The sequence below is a fragment of the Leucoraja erinacea genome, chromosome 30, assembly GCF_028641065.1.
Source record: "Leucoraja erinacea ecotype New England chromosome 30, Leri_hhj_1, whole genome shotgun sequence".
Taxonomy (NCBI): Eukaryota; Metazoa; Chordata; class Chondrichthyes; order Rajiformes; family Rajidae; genus Leucoraja; species Leucoraja erinaceus.
The window spans coordinates 18,657,357-18,673,077 of record NC_073406.1 but is presented as its reverse complement, the minus strand read 5'-3'; the positions used below and the strand labels follow the sequence as shown (position 1 = coordinate 18,673,077).

The 15,721-nt window shown below is 47.6% G+C and overlaps 1 protein-coding gene across 3 annotated transcripts in view; it reads left to right on the top strand.

The window, feature by feature from the left end:
- Positions 1-15,721, top strand: part of klhl17 (kelch-like family member 17) — a 59,530-nt gene that overhangs the window by 25,290 nt on the left and 18,519 nt on the right. For all 3 annotated transcript variants that reach the window (XM_055659594.1, XM_055659595.1, XM_055659596.1), the window contains exons 3-6: positions 92-213; positions 5,103-5,324; positions 8,663-8,779; positions 10,264-10,477. In XM_055659594.1, the coding sequence (XP_055515569.1) occupies positions 92-213; positions 5,103-5,324; positions 8,663-8,779; positions 10,264-10,477 (675 nt within the window). The remainder of the gene's footprint in view (positions 1-91; positions 214-5,102; positions 5,325-8,662; positions 8,780-10,263; positions 10,478-15,721) is intronic.

The following is a 15,721-nucleotide window of genomic DNA, read 5'->3' as shown; positions in this document are numbered from 1 at the left end:
TCGAAACTTAAAAAAAAAACTAAAAAGGATTGTCTGAGACAATGTGTGATATCGTCGCCGATTTCCCTATCTTGTTTTGCTTTGCTTGCAGATGAGATGAGTGAGAGTCGTCAAACACATGTGACGTTGCATGATATCGACCCGCAAGCCTTGGAGCAGCTCATACAATATGCGTACACGGCCGAGATTGTAGTCGGAGAAGGAAACGTGCAGGTGGGTGGTTGACTTTCTCTCGTCTTTCCTGTGCATTTGTGTTTTGTTTTAGCTTAGAGATACAGCGCGGATACAATACAGGACCTTCCCCCATCCCCCATCCCCTCCCCCAACTACGCACCGACCAGCGATCGACGTACATTGACACTACCCTACACACACGAGGGGCAATTGTACATTTTCTTACCGTCAATTAAAGGACAAAGCCGCACGTCTTTGCAGTGTGGGAGCAAACCGAAGATCTTGGAGAAAACCCACACGGTCACGAGGCCGAACGTACAAACTCCGTACAGACAGCAGCCGTAGTTAGAGGGAGTTAGAGGTGGCCCTTGTGGCTAAAGGGATCAGGGGGTATGGAGAGAAGGCAGGTACAGGATACTGAGTTGGATGATCATATTGAATGGCGGTGTAGGCTCGAAGGGCCGAATGGCCTACTCCTGCACCTATTTTCTATGTTTCTATGTAGTCCAGATCGAAGCCGGACTACATCTCTGATGCTGTAAATGCTGTAAGGCAGCAACTCTGCCTCTGCGCATTGAATGGTAAATGTTTTCACAGTATCTTGCATTATATACAGTTATTGTCGAACTCATTCATCATTCCTTGAACGTTTCATTCAGTAAAAGGATATGGTGATCCCTGGAAAGGCCAACGTTTCCTGCTTTTCCTTGTCCATGGCACATACTCCAGCAACCGGGCACCCATAAGTCTTTAAAGTGGTGGATTAGGTGCCGAAAAAGTGTGAGAGTGGGTTTACCCTGAGTGGGGTTCATCTTCCTGAAGCAGGGAAGTAGGGGGTGTTCCATGGCACTCCTGACTTGTGACCCGAATGGCTCTGCCCAAGACCGCAAGGAATTGAAGAGAGTTGTGGATTTAGCCCAGTCCATCACACAGACCCAGACTCCCCAACAGTGACCCCATCTACACATCTCGCTACCTCGAGTAAGCAGCTAACGTAATCAAGGACCTATCCCACCCGGGTCATTCCTTCTTCTCCCTTCTTCCATCGGGCAGACGTCATGGAAGCTTGAAATGTCGCACAACCAGACTCAGGAACAGCTTCTTCCCCTCTGTTATCGGCTTCTGAATGGTGCTTCCATAAACTAGGGCACAGTCCTGATTCTCCAACCTACCTCATCGGGATGGTACAGCGATGCAGCAGTAGGGCTGTTGCAGATACCCGGGTTCGATTCTACTGCGGGTGCTGTCTGTACGGAGTTTGTACATTCCCCCTGTGACCGTGTGGGTTTTCTCAGGGTGCTCCGGTTTCCTCCCACACCCCAAAGATGTACAGGTTTTCAGGTTAATTGGCTTCTGTAAATTGTAAATTGTCCCTCGTGTGTAGGGTGGTGTTAATTGTTGGTCGGCGTAGACTTGATGGGCCGAAGGGTCTGTTTCCGCGCTCTACCTCTAAAGTCTCATGTGGCCATTGGGCTTTTTCTTGGCAACTGTTATGCTTTAATGCCAAGCATGTCTGAACTCTGGAGATAGACATAAAGTGCTGGAGTAACTCAGTGGGTCAAGCAGCATCTCTGGAGAAAAAGAATAGGTGACCTTTCGGGTCCGAACCCTTCTGAACTCTAGTTTCTCTCTATCTTTTGAGCTTGTGTTTGACTTGATTGTACTTATGTATAGTATTACTGTATCTGATTTGATTGGATAGCATGCAAACAAATGCTTTTCACTGTAGCCTGGTACACGTGACAATAATATAGCTAAACCTAGGTGGAAAAGGCTTGGGGTGTTGTTAGGAGGTGTATCATTCACCATAGGATATCCAGCCTCTTGGAGTGATGGTGATTAAGTGGCTGGGTAGGTTAACTTTCTGCTCAATGGTGAGTAATACTTTATCATCATATGTGACATGTCAAAGTGAAATTCTTTGTTTTGCATACCATACAGACAGTATGCAAAGAGTCGCTATGTATAGGACACTGACAAAGTTACAAAGTGTTCATTGTAGTCCCCCATGGTCCTGCTTCATTCTGAATCGCCCCCTTCCCCCTTACTCCGGGACCCTCTTTGTTCTCTTGACGGCATGTTCTCGACCAACGTCCATGTATCTCCGCAGGCCCGACCGACCTCTGGCACTAACCGCAGACCCGTCCGCATTGCCGTGAATGTAAATTCTCCAGTTGCAAGATCCTGGCACTATCATGACAAGTACCATTTAAGCCACTTGTCATGGTGCACATGTTGGTCGGCGTGGGCAAGTTGGCCTGAAGAGCCTGTTTCCATGCTGTATGACTCTATGACTCCATAGACCAGGACTTCACAATCACAATAATACTTTATTAGCCGAGTATGTTTTGCAACATACGAGGAATTTCATTTGCCAGGCAAATAAAAAGCAACGGAACACACAAAACACATTTTAACATAAACATCCATCAGTGCCTCCTCCACATTCCTCACTTATGGGCGACTACATACCTTGGGTATTGACTGTGACGCTGTATCTGTGACTTCAAGCCCTGTCGAGCAGGTCTCATTGCAGCCAAGCTGAAATTGCTGATTTTCTGCAGAGTTGAAAATAGTGTTGCATCCACCAGCAAACACCTGCACTTTCGATCTTGCGGCACAGAAATGGATGAAACAGTGTAAGATATAGAACATTGTTTCAATGCCACATCCTCACAAGCAGCCCCACCGCATTGACAACACCAGCAGGCACGTGAGAACCTCACAAACTGCAGGGTCCCCTCTAAGTCCTGATATTGAATTGAATTGAATTGAATACTTTATTGTCACATGTGGTAAGTCACAGTGAATACCCAAGTAAGTAGTTGCCCATAAATGGCACTTAAAAAGTTACAAATCCCTTCCCCCCTGTGCCAGGTCCCCCGTTTGTTCACCCCGGCAGGGTAGGCAGTGCCTACCCTGAATAAAATTATAAAATGGTAACTATTGAATATAAATAGTAAAGGCACGGGAGAATTATGTTTCCCTAAGAGATCGGTCTCTTCGGTCGGCATAATTGTCCCGTGCCTTTCATCCGCAGGACATTTAACACGCGGAAGTATGTGCTGCTCACGTTCCGTCGACGCTGCTTCAAGCCATCCGTGGCAAGGGTCTATAAAGGCAGCTGAAATTCTGCCTTTACACCATGGACTGCGTGCATATGCTGTGCGGCGCACTGCGCATACCACGTGTTAAAAGTTTCTTTTAAAAGCCGACTGACAGCTCACCAGGGAGAGAACAACCTGCGCATGCACGGTTTTCAAGATTTAAAAAAAAATGCCGACTGACCAAAGATACTGACTGCCTACCCTGACTGATCGCTCACGGCACGTGCCTGGTTCCCACCCCCCCCCCCCCCCCCCCCTTTCTCTCCGGTGGTCCCCCCCCGACAGCGGGTCCTCACTTCCTTTGTTCCTTCCCCCGTCGCCAGCTGACCGCGTCCGCACACTTCCACGTGTCCGTCCTGGCCCCGTCCGGTCGTCCCCCATCGCCGACCCAGGCCTCAGCCGCCGATCCTCTCCACTATCGCCAGCCGCGGGCTCCGTCTCCTGAGGCCCCCCGCTTGGCACCGACCCAGGCCCCAGCCGCGGGATCCGCTGACCCAGGTACTGATGGCCGTGGGCTTCGTTGACTTGCAAGGTTCATAGAGTCATACAGCGTGGAAACACCCCACGCCCACCAACTTGTCCCATCTACACTAGTCCCACCTGCTTGCATTTTCCGATATCCCTCTAATCCTCTCCTATACATGTACCTGTCTAAATGTTTCATAAACATTGCAATAGTCCCTGCCTCAACTACCTCCACCGGCACCTCGTTCCATATCCCCACCACCCTTTGTGTAAAAACGTTACTCCTCAGCCTCCTATTAAATCTTTCCCGCTTCACCTTAAACCTATGTGCTGTGGTTCTCGATTCTCCTACTTTCGTCAAAAAGACTTGTTTGTTTATTAAATTAATTTAGTTTAGAGATACAGCATGTAAACAGCTGGCCCAGCAATCGACAGTAGCCGCTTAACCTATCAAAACCCACACATCTTTGAGATGTGGGAGGAATCCAGAGCACTCAGGGGAAGCCACAGATACAGCGTGCAAACTCCACATGGACAGCACCTGAGGTCAGGATCGAACCTGCATTGCATGAGCTGATCCATCAGTTGCGTCTCTGTACGATTTGCGTCCCCCATGACCTATGAAACACTTAGGGCGGCACAGCGGTGCAGCGGTAGAGCTATTACCTCATAGCGCCAGAGACCGGATTCAATCCTGACTACGGCTGCTGTCTGTACGGAGTTTGTCCATTCTCCCCGTGACCGCGTGGCTGCTTTGGTTTCCTCCCACAGTCAGACATGCAGGTTTGTAGGTTAATTGCCTTCTGTAAATTGTCACTAGAATGTAGAATAGAATTAGTGTACAGTGATCGCTGGGCCGAACAGCCTGTTAATACACTGTATCACGAAACTTAAACTAAACTAAACTAAACTAATCTTTTTCCTGATCTCACCCATTAACCCTGCATGGAAACATTTGTCCCCCATCCCCTCCCCTCCGCTTGTCCCATGGTTTGGTTTAGAGATACAGCACAGAAACAGGCCCTTTGGCCCACCAAGTCCATGCCAACCAATGATCACCTCATATACTAACACCATCCTACACACTAGGTACAATTTACAATTTACAGAAGCCAATTAACCTGCAAACCTGAGTGTGGGAAGAAACCGGAGCGCCTGGGCAAAACCCACATGGTCACAGGGACAACGTACAAAGTCCGTGCAAAGAGACACCTGTAGTCAGGATCGAACCCGGGTCTCTGTTGCTGTGAGGCAGCGACTCTACCGCTGTGCCACCCGTGCCGCATGGATGTTTGAGCAATTCAAGGCGTGGTTATATTTTAAAACGTTGAGCGATGTACTCCATCTCCCTGCCAGACGCTGCTTCCTGCCGCAAGCCTCCTGCAGCTGAACGGGGTCCGGGACGCCTGCTGCAAATTCCTCCTGAGCCAGCTCGACCCGTCCAACAGCTTGGGAATCCGGGGATTCGCCGACACACATTCCTGCAGTGAGCTGCTGAAGTCCGCGCACAAGTACGTGCTCCAGCACTTTGTGGAGGTTTCCAAGACCGAGGAGTTCATGTTGCTGCCACTTAAACAGGTACTGAACCAGGAGCCGGGCACAGGTGGCGAGGGCTAGGGCAAGGACACAAGGAAGACAAGTTGAGTTTATTGTCACTGAAGATAGGCAATAAATGCTGCAGTAACTCAGCGGGTCAGGCAGCGTCTCTGGAGAAAATCGATAGGTCAACGTTTCGGGTCTCCAGACTGATGAATAACAAATTCCTACCAAAAAAAACAAAACACAGAGTGCTGGGGTCATCCTTCTTCAGACTGAGAGTCAGGGGAGAGTCACAGCCACACATAGGAAGATACATTCTGCTACAGACTGATAGAAAAACCAAGAAATTAGTGCAAAAGATATATAATTTGTAAAACAACTGCTCTAAGGTAGTGCAAGAGGTGGTCAATAGACAATAGACAATAGAGGTAGGAGTAGGCCCTTGGGCTCTTCAAGCCAGCACCGCCATTCACTGTGATCATGGCTGATCATCCACAATCAGTACCCCGTTCCTGCCTTCTCCCCATATCCCCTGACTCCGCTATCTTTAAGAGCTCTATCTAACTCTCTCTTGAAAGCATCCAGAGGATTGGCCTCCACTGCCTTCTGAGGCAGAGAATTCCACAGATTCACAACTCTCTGGGTGAAAAAGTGTTTCCTCGTCTCCGTTCTAAATGGCCTACCCCTTATTCTTAAACTGTGTGGCCCCTAGTTCTGGACTCCCCCAACATCGGGAACATGTTTCCTGACTCTAGCGTGTCCAAACTCCCAATGGTCCATAGTGTTCCATTGTTGAGGTAGGATTAGGGTTGTGCAGGTTGGTTTAAGAACCTGATGGTTGTAGGAAAAGTAGGTGTTACTGAAGCTGGTGGTGTCAGTTGTCTGTATCTAATGTAGCAGTGAGAAGAGGGCATGGCCTGGGTAGAGGGGATGATCATTGCTGCCTTTTTGAGGTAGAACCTTGTAGATTCTAAAGATAGTTTAGGCTGAGTACATAAGTATTATTATCAGGACAGAAAGCTTGGGGTTGGGACACAAGAACTCAGATACAAGTGTTCGAATTTCTTGAGGTGTCGCGGCTGAAGGCTTGTTGGTCGACAGCCCCCCGCCCGTGGGCTTGTCGGTCGGTGGTACCGGGAGGGAGGGTGGAGACGTCGGATGCGAGGAGGGTAAACCCGGGTGATGACTCCAGGGCTTTCGTTGGCTGAAGGAGGCCCCTCTGCCGGCTGGACACACAGACGGTGGGTTGAGGTTGACCCTTGCTGATCGTGATAGTTTGGGTTAGTGAAATGGGGTAGTTGGGAATACACGCATGTGAGCACAAAGATGGAATCCAGTGTTTAAGAAGGAACTGCAGATGCTGGAGAATCGAAGGTTACACAAAAAAAAAAAAAGCTGGAGAAACTCAACGGGTGCAGCAGCATCTATGGAGCGAAGGAAATAGGCAACGTTTCGTCCCGAAACGTTGCCTATTTCCTTCGCTCCATAGATGCTGCTGCACCCGCTGAGTTTCTCCAGCTTTTTTTTTTGTGTAACCCAAGATGGAATCCAGGTTTGGCAGCTGTGTTTGCATGACCTCCTGTGATTAGGGTTGCCGTTAATGCACCTTCCTCACCCAGAGAGTTGTGAATCTGTGGCATTCTCTGCCACAGAAGGCAGTGAGGGCCAATTCACAGGATGTTTTCAAGAGAGAGTTAGATATGGATCTCAGGGCTAACGGAATCAAGGGATATGGAGAGAAAGCAGGAACTGGGTACTGATTTAGGATGATCAACCATGATCATATTGAATGGGGGTACTGGCTCGAAGGGCCGAATGGCCTACTCCTGCACCTATATTCCATATTTCTATGTTTCTACCATTAGTTTCTTTTTCTGTAGTCACCCAGCGCTTTGCCTGAGTGATGTGAAACTCCTGACACTTTGTCAACAACACACTGTTACCCTTCTAGAAAGGAAATCTGCAAACTCTGCCCTATCTGGCCAATATATGTCTCCAGACCCAACTATGTGGCTGTTTCTTCAGCTCAAGGACACACAGATATGAACAATGAATGGTGGCATTGCCAGCAATGTCTACATCCCGTGAATGAATGCATTCATTAAAAATTGTCCTGTAAAAAAACATTCAATGAAAAAGTTAAAACTTGCAACTTTCCCACTCATAACAAGGGTCGAGAGTGTTTCATTGTCGGGAACAGAGCGACAAAATTCTTACTTGTTGCAGCTTTAGAGGCACATTAACGCAATGTCACAACAAAGTATACAATAGTTAATAGTATCATAAATGGTCAGTGGCACCGGGTAACCAGGTCATAGCAGTGCAAACCGAATTATATAGGTTCGAACAAAACATAGTACAGGTCAGCCTTGGGAGCAGACACCGTAATTCGGAACGGAATGGAAATAGGTTCGACCAGTGGGTAGAAAACAACGCGAGTCTGCGCCTTACATAGTCGCGAGTTTGAATCTCTGGAATGTCTGTTCTGCAGTGTGTTGAATGAATTCCACAGAAGCATTGTCTCGTTGTCACCCTAGCGGGGCCATGCCCTTCATTGGCTTTACTCTTTTAAGAGGAGTTGGCGCCAAACGTGATGTGGCCCGTCCAGGTGGCTAAAGGGATCAGGGGGTATGGAGACCTCTGTGGAAGGCACTCAACTTTGTGGGATTCCTACTCTCTCCCGCGCAATATACCCTCACCTTCTCTGAATGGGGATTTAGTTCCCCTTTTGGAGGTTCCGCTGATCAGCCTGGGATGATCAAACAGCACAATATCCCCCTCCAACTGAATCCGCTCCCCGATGGCGGTGCAGGCTCGATGGGAACCGAATGGCCTACTCCTGCACCTGTTTTCTATGTTTCTATGTTTCCATAGTAGGAAGGAACTGCAAATGCTAGTTTACAGCAAAGAAAGACACAAAATGCCCCGAGTAACTCAGCTCACCAGGCAGCATCCCTGGAGAGAAGGAATGGGTGATGTTTTGGGTCGAGACCCTTCTTTAGACCGAATCTGAAGTCTGAAGACGGGTTTTGACCAGAAAACGTCAACCATTCCTCCTCTCCAGAGATGCTGCCTGTTATTCCAGAGTTTTATGTCACAGCCTGTGGTAGATGGCTTCTGTAGGTAGGCTGTGGTTTGGGAGCAGCCACCTGGTCCAAGAGCCTGATAGCTGATGGGAAGAAGCTGCTCTTGAACCTGGAGGGAAGCTGTTCTTGAACCTGGGAGGTTGAAGAACAGGTTTATAAGTTTGCATGTTCTGGTGGAGAACGGAGAGGAAAGTAAGTGTGGGCCACGCAGAGAAAACGGGAATCGGAAACCCACCAGCAACGTGCAAGGAATTCAGAGACGTTTCTGAGCTGCTTTTCCCTGTTTTACAGGTGCTCGATCTTATCTCCAGTGACAACCTTAACGTCCCATCAGAAGAAGAGGTCTACAGGGCGGTGCTGAGTTGGGTCAAGCACGATGTGGACAGCAGGCGCCAGCACGTTCCTCGAGTAAGAAACCAAAACAAATAACTATCCCCATCAATAATCTTACGCCTTTCCATGGAGGTTTAAGAAAGAACTGCAGATGCTGGCAAATCGATGGTAGACAAAAATTCTGGAGAAACTCAGCGGGTGAGGCAGCATCTATGGAGCGAAGGAATCCTTCGCTGCCTTTCCTTGGATGTCAACTTTTCCAGACTCAATACACGAGTCAAGAGCGTTTAATTGTCTGGAACGGAGCAACAAAATTCTTACTTGTTGCAGCTTTGGTGGCATATTAACGCAATGTCACAACATAGTATACAATAGTTAATACTATAATAAATGATCACTACTACTGGGTAAACAGGCCATAATAGTGCAAACCATAGTACATAGGTTTGACCAAAACAAACCTTGTAGTAGGAAGGAACTGCAGATACTGGTTTACACTGAAGATAGACACTAGTCTATGTCATGTACTAGTAATGTAAGAAAGAAACATAGTTAGTAGACACAAGGAATTGCAGACGCTCATATTCTGCACTCTGTTTTTTTTAGTTTATTGTCCATTGTCACGTAAGGTACAATGAAAAGCTTTCTTGTTGCGTGCTATCCAGTCAGCAGAAAGATTACACATCATTACAATTACACGGTCCACAGTGTACAGATACAGGATAATGGGAATAATGTTAAGTGTAAGATAATGTCCAGCAAAAGTCTGATTAAAGATAGTGCGAGGGTCTTCAATGAGATGTACTTGAGATTGCCTTGATTGCATTGCCGGAGATGTCGATGGTATACATAATCTGGACGGAGTTCTCCCTAGTAGAGTTTTCTCCAAAGATCCTTTCCCACACTGTACAGGTTTGTAGGGTAATTGACGGTGTATGAGTGTAAATTGTCCCTAAAGTGTGTAGGATAGTGGTCGGCACGGACTTGGTGGGCCAAAGGGTCTGTTTTCGCGCTGCCTTCTTCAGAGGCTGAGAGTCCCTGGTCTGTGGGAAAGGGTTAGTTAGCATTACGGATTAATCTATTATATTTTTGATTACTATACCTTATCTGTGTGAGATGTAGGTGAAGACGGACAGAGACAGGAGCATCTCTGGGTAGAAGGAATGGGTGGCATTTTTGGTCGAGACCCTTCTTCCGACTGAGAGTCTGGGGAAAAGGAAACGAGAGATGGTGGGGGAGGGACAGAGAGAGAGAGAGAGAGAGAAAGCAAGGGTTACTTGAAGTTAGAGAAGTCAAAGATTTGTACCGCGGAGAGGTATATGCGATCTGTTTGGATAGAATCAAGAGAGTCGAGAGTGTTTTGTTGTCATATGTCCCAGATAGAACAATGAAATTCTTACTTGCTGCAGCACAACAGGATATGTAAACATAGTACACTGTAAACAATGTAATAAATGGGAGAGAATAAAAAGTTCAGTGTGTGTAGACCGAATGCAACACAAAGCTGGATACACGTGGCTGTAATGAACCTGAAGCTAAAACTCAGTGCATTCCCACAGTTGATGAAATGCGTGCGCCTGCCGCTGTTGACCCGGGATTTTCTGATGAGCAATGTGGACACGGAGCTGCTGGTCAGACACCACTCGGAGTGCAAGGACCTCCTCATCGAGGCCCTCAAGTACCACCTCATGCCCGAGCAGCGTGGCGTGCTGAGCAACGGCAGGACCAGGCCCCGGCACTGCGAAGGGGCCAGTCCCGTGCTCTTTGCTGTGGGTAAGTACTCTTCCTCCATCCACCCTTTTGTCACCTCCACCGATTTCTCCTGATTTGGCTCGGTGTCCCATTTGAATGCGTCGCAGAGTCTTCTCACACTAACGACGTTACATCACCGCAAGTTGTTGGTCGTAGAGTCATACATTGTGAAATCTGGGCCAGCATGTCCACACCGGCCAAAAGAAATGGCACGATAGCGCAGCGGTAGAGTTGCTGCCTCTCAGCGCCGGAGACCCGGGTTCAATCCTGACCAGGGGTGCTGTCTGTATGGAGTTTGTACGTTCTCCCTGTGACCTGCGTGGGTTTTCTCCAGTATCTCCAGTTTCCCCGGGTATAATTGTAACTGCCCCTAGCTTGTTAATGCACGGGGATCGTAGGTTGGCGCGGACTCGGTGGGCCGAAGGGCCTGTTTCAACGTTGTATCTCTAAACTTTAACTAAAGCAAAAGATCTATGCATGAAGGATCAATTTACATTCAATACTCCACCCCTTCCTGAGGTCATCTGCTGCCGACCCTGGTTTGTTCTGGCCACCTCTGTCTTCCAGTCTGAAGAAGGGTTCAGACACAAAACGTTGCCTAATCCTTTTATCCAGAGATGCTGCCTGACCAGTTGAGTTACTCCAGCACTGTGTCTATCTTGGGGATCTATTCGCCTTGGGAGCTGCGTAGATGAGAAGAGGGCGGAGATGGGGTTTGGGGGAGTGACTTGAAATTGTAGAATTGTGGGCGGCACAACGATGCAGCGGGTAGAGCTGCTGCCTCACTGCGCCAGAGACCCGGGTAGGACCCTGACCTTGGGTGCTGTCAGTGTGGAGTTTGCACGTTCTCCTCTGTGACCGCGTGGGTTTCTTCCGAATGCTCCGGTTTCCCACAACATTCCAAAAACCTGCAGGATTCTAGGTTAATTGGCTTCTGGAATGTGTAAGGTAGAACATGGGGTGATTGCTGGTCATTGCAGACTCGGTGGGCTGAAGGGCCTGTTTCCGTGCTGTATCTGTCTAACCTCGAATGCTGTCAATGTGGAGTTTGCACGTTCTCTCTGTGAGCGCAATTCTTCCGGGTGCTCTGCAAACTCCACGCAGACAGCACCTGAGGTCAGGATCTAATCTGGCCTCTGGCGCTGTGCGGAATCAGCTCTACTATCCACCCCTATGTGGGGCGGGAGGTGTACAGATTGGCAAGTGTGTACAAGTTGCTTGCTGCTGGGGATGTTATTGTTGTATAATCGGACACATCAAAGTGTGATGAATTCTGCACACAAGGAACCACAGATGCTGATTCGTAACAAAAAGACACAAAGTGCTGGGGTAACTCAGCGAATCAGGCAGTGTCTCTTGGAAACATGAATAGATGACGTTTTGGGTCAGCTTCAGATTGAAATGGGCCCTGTCTCGAAACATCACCTGTTCATGTTTTCCAGAGATGCTGCCTGACCCTCTGAGTTACTTCAGCATTCTGTCTCTTGCTTTGTGTAGTAATTGGTTATTCTTCACACAGTAGACAATAGGTGCAGGAGTAGGCCATTCGGCCCTTCAAGCCAGCACCGCCATTCACTGTGATCATGGCAGATCATTCACAATCAGTTCCCCGTTCCTGCCTTCTCCACATATCCCAGGACTCTGCAGTCTTTAAGAGCTCTATTTAACTCTCTTAAAAACATCCAGAGAATTGGCCTCCACTGCCTTCTGAGGCAGAGAATTCCACAGAGTCATAACTCGCTGGGTGATTTTTCCTCATCTCCGTTCTAAATGGCCTACCCCTTATTCTTAAACTGTGGCCCCAGGTTCTGGACTCCCCCAACATCGGGAACATGTTTTTTGCCTCTAGCATGTCCAAACCCTTAATAATCTTACATGTTTCAATAAGATCCCCATCATCCTTCTATATTCCAGTGTATACAAGCCCAGTTGCTCCATTCTTTCAACATATGACAGTACCGCAATACCGAGAATTAACCTCGTGAACCTACGCTGCACTCCCTCAATAACAAGAATGTCCTTCCTCAAATTTGGAGACCAAATCTGCACACAATACTCCAGGTGTGGTCTCACCAGGGCCCTGTATAACTGCAGAAGGACGTCTTTGCTCCTTTTCTCAACTCCTCGTGTTATGAAGGTCAACATGCCATTAGCTTTCTTCACTGCCTGCTGTAACTGCACGCTTACTTTCAGTGTTTTAAGAAGGAACTGCAGATGGTGGAAAATCGAAAGTAGACAAAAGTGCTGGAGAAACTCAGTGGGTGCAGCAGCATCTTTGTTAAGAAGGAGCTGCAGATGCTGGAAAATCATAGAAGGAACTGCAGAAGAAGGGTTTTGGCCTGAAACGTTACCTATTTCCTTCGCTCCATAGATGCTGCTGCACCCGCTGAGTTTCTCCAGCACTTTTGTCCACCTTCGCTTACTTTCAGTGACCAATGATGAACAAGGACACCCAGATCACGTTGTACTTCCCCTTTTCCTAACTTGACACCATTCCGATGATAATCTGCCTTCCTGTTCTTGCCACCAAAGTGGATAACCTCACATTGATGCCGGCAGATGCAGTGGCATCTCTTGGCAAGAGGAGGGATTTGCTGAGTGAATGCTCTGCTCTTTCTCCGTCTGGGCGCAGTTACTACAGCGCACAGCGAGGATAACGGTGACTCACGTGAAGCGGCAGGCAGGAGAGAGAGAGAGAGAGATGAAACGGAGAGATTAATGAGCTGTCAGCCCCCCTGGAAGTACAGAAATAGGAGGTGTGCAGAGCTGAAACCCTCCCTGCCGAGCTTGTACCCAGCGGCTTGTTCAGAAACAGAACTGCTGATTAAATTACTTCATTCACCTGGATACACTGTAGATTTGTTTCTCAACACCATTCATCAAACTGACTTTCTGCACAACCTACGTTGGTTTCCCAAGGACCAAAAATCCTCCACTCTCCATCCTCCCTGGGTATACACTCCATTAAAGAAAAGGCACAGCAATCCCTTCCTGCTAGTCTAATAGTTGTGACTATGGATTCACAGGGAGTAGAGGGGTCTGCATCACGTGCAGGGAGAGGGGGGATTAGTTTAAACTTGGCGTCATGTTCGGCAGGGACATCGCGGGCTGAAGGGCCTGTGTCTGTGCTGTACTGATCAACACAGATACAAGACACTAAATGCTGGAGTAACTCAGAGGGACAGGCAGCATCTCTGGAGAGAAGGATTGGGTGACGTTTCGGGGAGAGACCCTTCTTCAAACTGATGTCAGGGTAGTGTGTGGTACAGAGATAAAATGTAGTCAGAGACAGTAAGACTGGTCGGAGGAGTGGGAAGCGAGAGGGGGGAGGGGATGGGGAGAGAGGGAAAGCAAGGGGCTATTTGTAGGTATGTTACAAAACCTACCTGAATCGTCATTGGGAATCTGCCCTCAGCCATGTCGGCGATTTTGGCGCTGTTTGGAGGGGGCGGGTTTAAAACGCGATTTTTACTAGGCTGTACTAATCGCACATGTTCAGCCTAGTAAATCATTAACGAAAAATCGCTGCAAGACCCGGTCGCAAAAGGTATTATTAGTTTTATAGGCCTCGATAATATAGTTATAATAGTTTTAAAATTACTCTCTGATTTCGCAACCTCTCGCAGCCCCAGGGTTTTATAAAGACAATTAAAGGAGTACATTAAATGGGGCATATATATAACCCTGAATATCAAGTTATCTAAACGGTCATTTTGGCGCTTTTTATAGTATCCCGCAGTATTTTTCGGGCATTTGAGGGCACTAATGCGCTATGTCAACGGGCGCGTTCCACATGAACCCACTAAAGCTGATTTAAATGGGCATTTATTTACAGCAATTGAACACTAAATTCCTTCCATTTGGCCTATAAATTAATGTAAATGAGATATAAAAATCATGTTATATTGTGAATTATTTGTGAATAATCTTTGGACACTTAGGCTATTTAAAAATGTTAATCTTTCCTTAAGAAATGGGCGTTTGACTATCCAAGATCACAGCTTTTTTGTAATGTCCATTGAAAATCAATAGGGAACAAGATGCTAATTTCCGAGTATGAAAATGGTCATAACTTTTTTAATACTTGAGATATGAAAGTGAATTTGGTGTCAAATTAAACTTATTGTTATGCTTTTTCTGATGGGATAAATTGCAGACTTGATTTTTTAAATCTCAAAATTTTGTAACATTGCTACTATTTGAAGTTAGAGAAGTCAATGTTCTCTGGGGTGTAAGGGGTGCCGCTGGGGTGTAAGCTGCCCAAGCGAAATATGAGGTGGTGTTCTTCCACTTTGCACTGAGCCTCACTCTGACAATGGAGTAGACCCAGGACAGAAAGGTCAGTGTGGGAATGGGAGGGGGCGTTAAAGTGTTGAGCAACCGGGAGATCAGATAGGTTTCAGGCGGACTGAGCGGTTAGGTCGGTGGCTCGGCGATCGTTTCGCTGAACACCTCCGCTCAAGACACTGCAGACGCTGGTTTACAAAGAGAGACAGCAAGTTCTGGAGTAACTCAGCAGATCAGGCAGCATCTCTGGAGAAAAGGAATAGGTGGCCTTTTGGGTCGAGACATTTCATCGGACTGGGAGGGGACAATTAGAGGTATGGGGCGGTGCAGAACAAAGTCTTCCTATACCTCTGATATCCCCCTACCCGACTCTCAGTCTGATGAATGGTCTCAACCCGAAACATCACCAATTCCTTTCCTTGACCCACTGAGTTACTCCAGCACTTTGGGTCTATCGTCAGTGTAAAACACCATCTGCAGTTCTTTCCTACACATGACATTGTGGGCAGAAGGGGCTGTTTCTGTGTTGTACTGTTCTATGTTCCCTGATCTGTCTGTATTAGTTCATGGTGCACTGGCACAGAGCAGCCTCCTCAACATTGATCTCACCATATGGGTGGGTGATGCTGTTCTTTGCGACAGAATTTCAACACTCTCAGCGGTGTGACCCACACATAAGATCATAAGTGACAGGAGTAGAATTAGGCCATTCGGCCCATCAAATCTACTCCGCCAATCAATCATGGCTGTTCTATCTCTCCCTCCTAACCCCATTCTCCTGCCTTCTCCCCATAACCCCTGACACCCGTACTAATCAAAGATCTATCTATCTCTGCCTTAAAAATATCCACTGACTTGGCCTCCACAGCCTTCCGTGGCAAAGAATCACACAGATTCACCACCCTCCGACCATGAAACAGGCCCAGTGCCGACAAACGCTCATCACAGGTTAACCTACTCATTCCTGGGATCATTTTT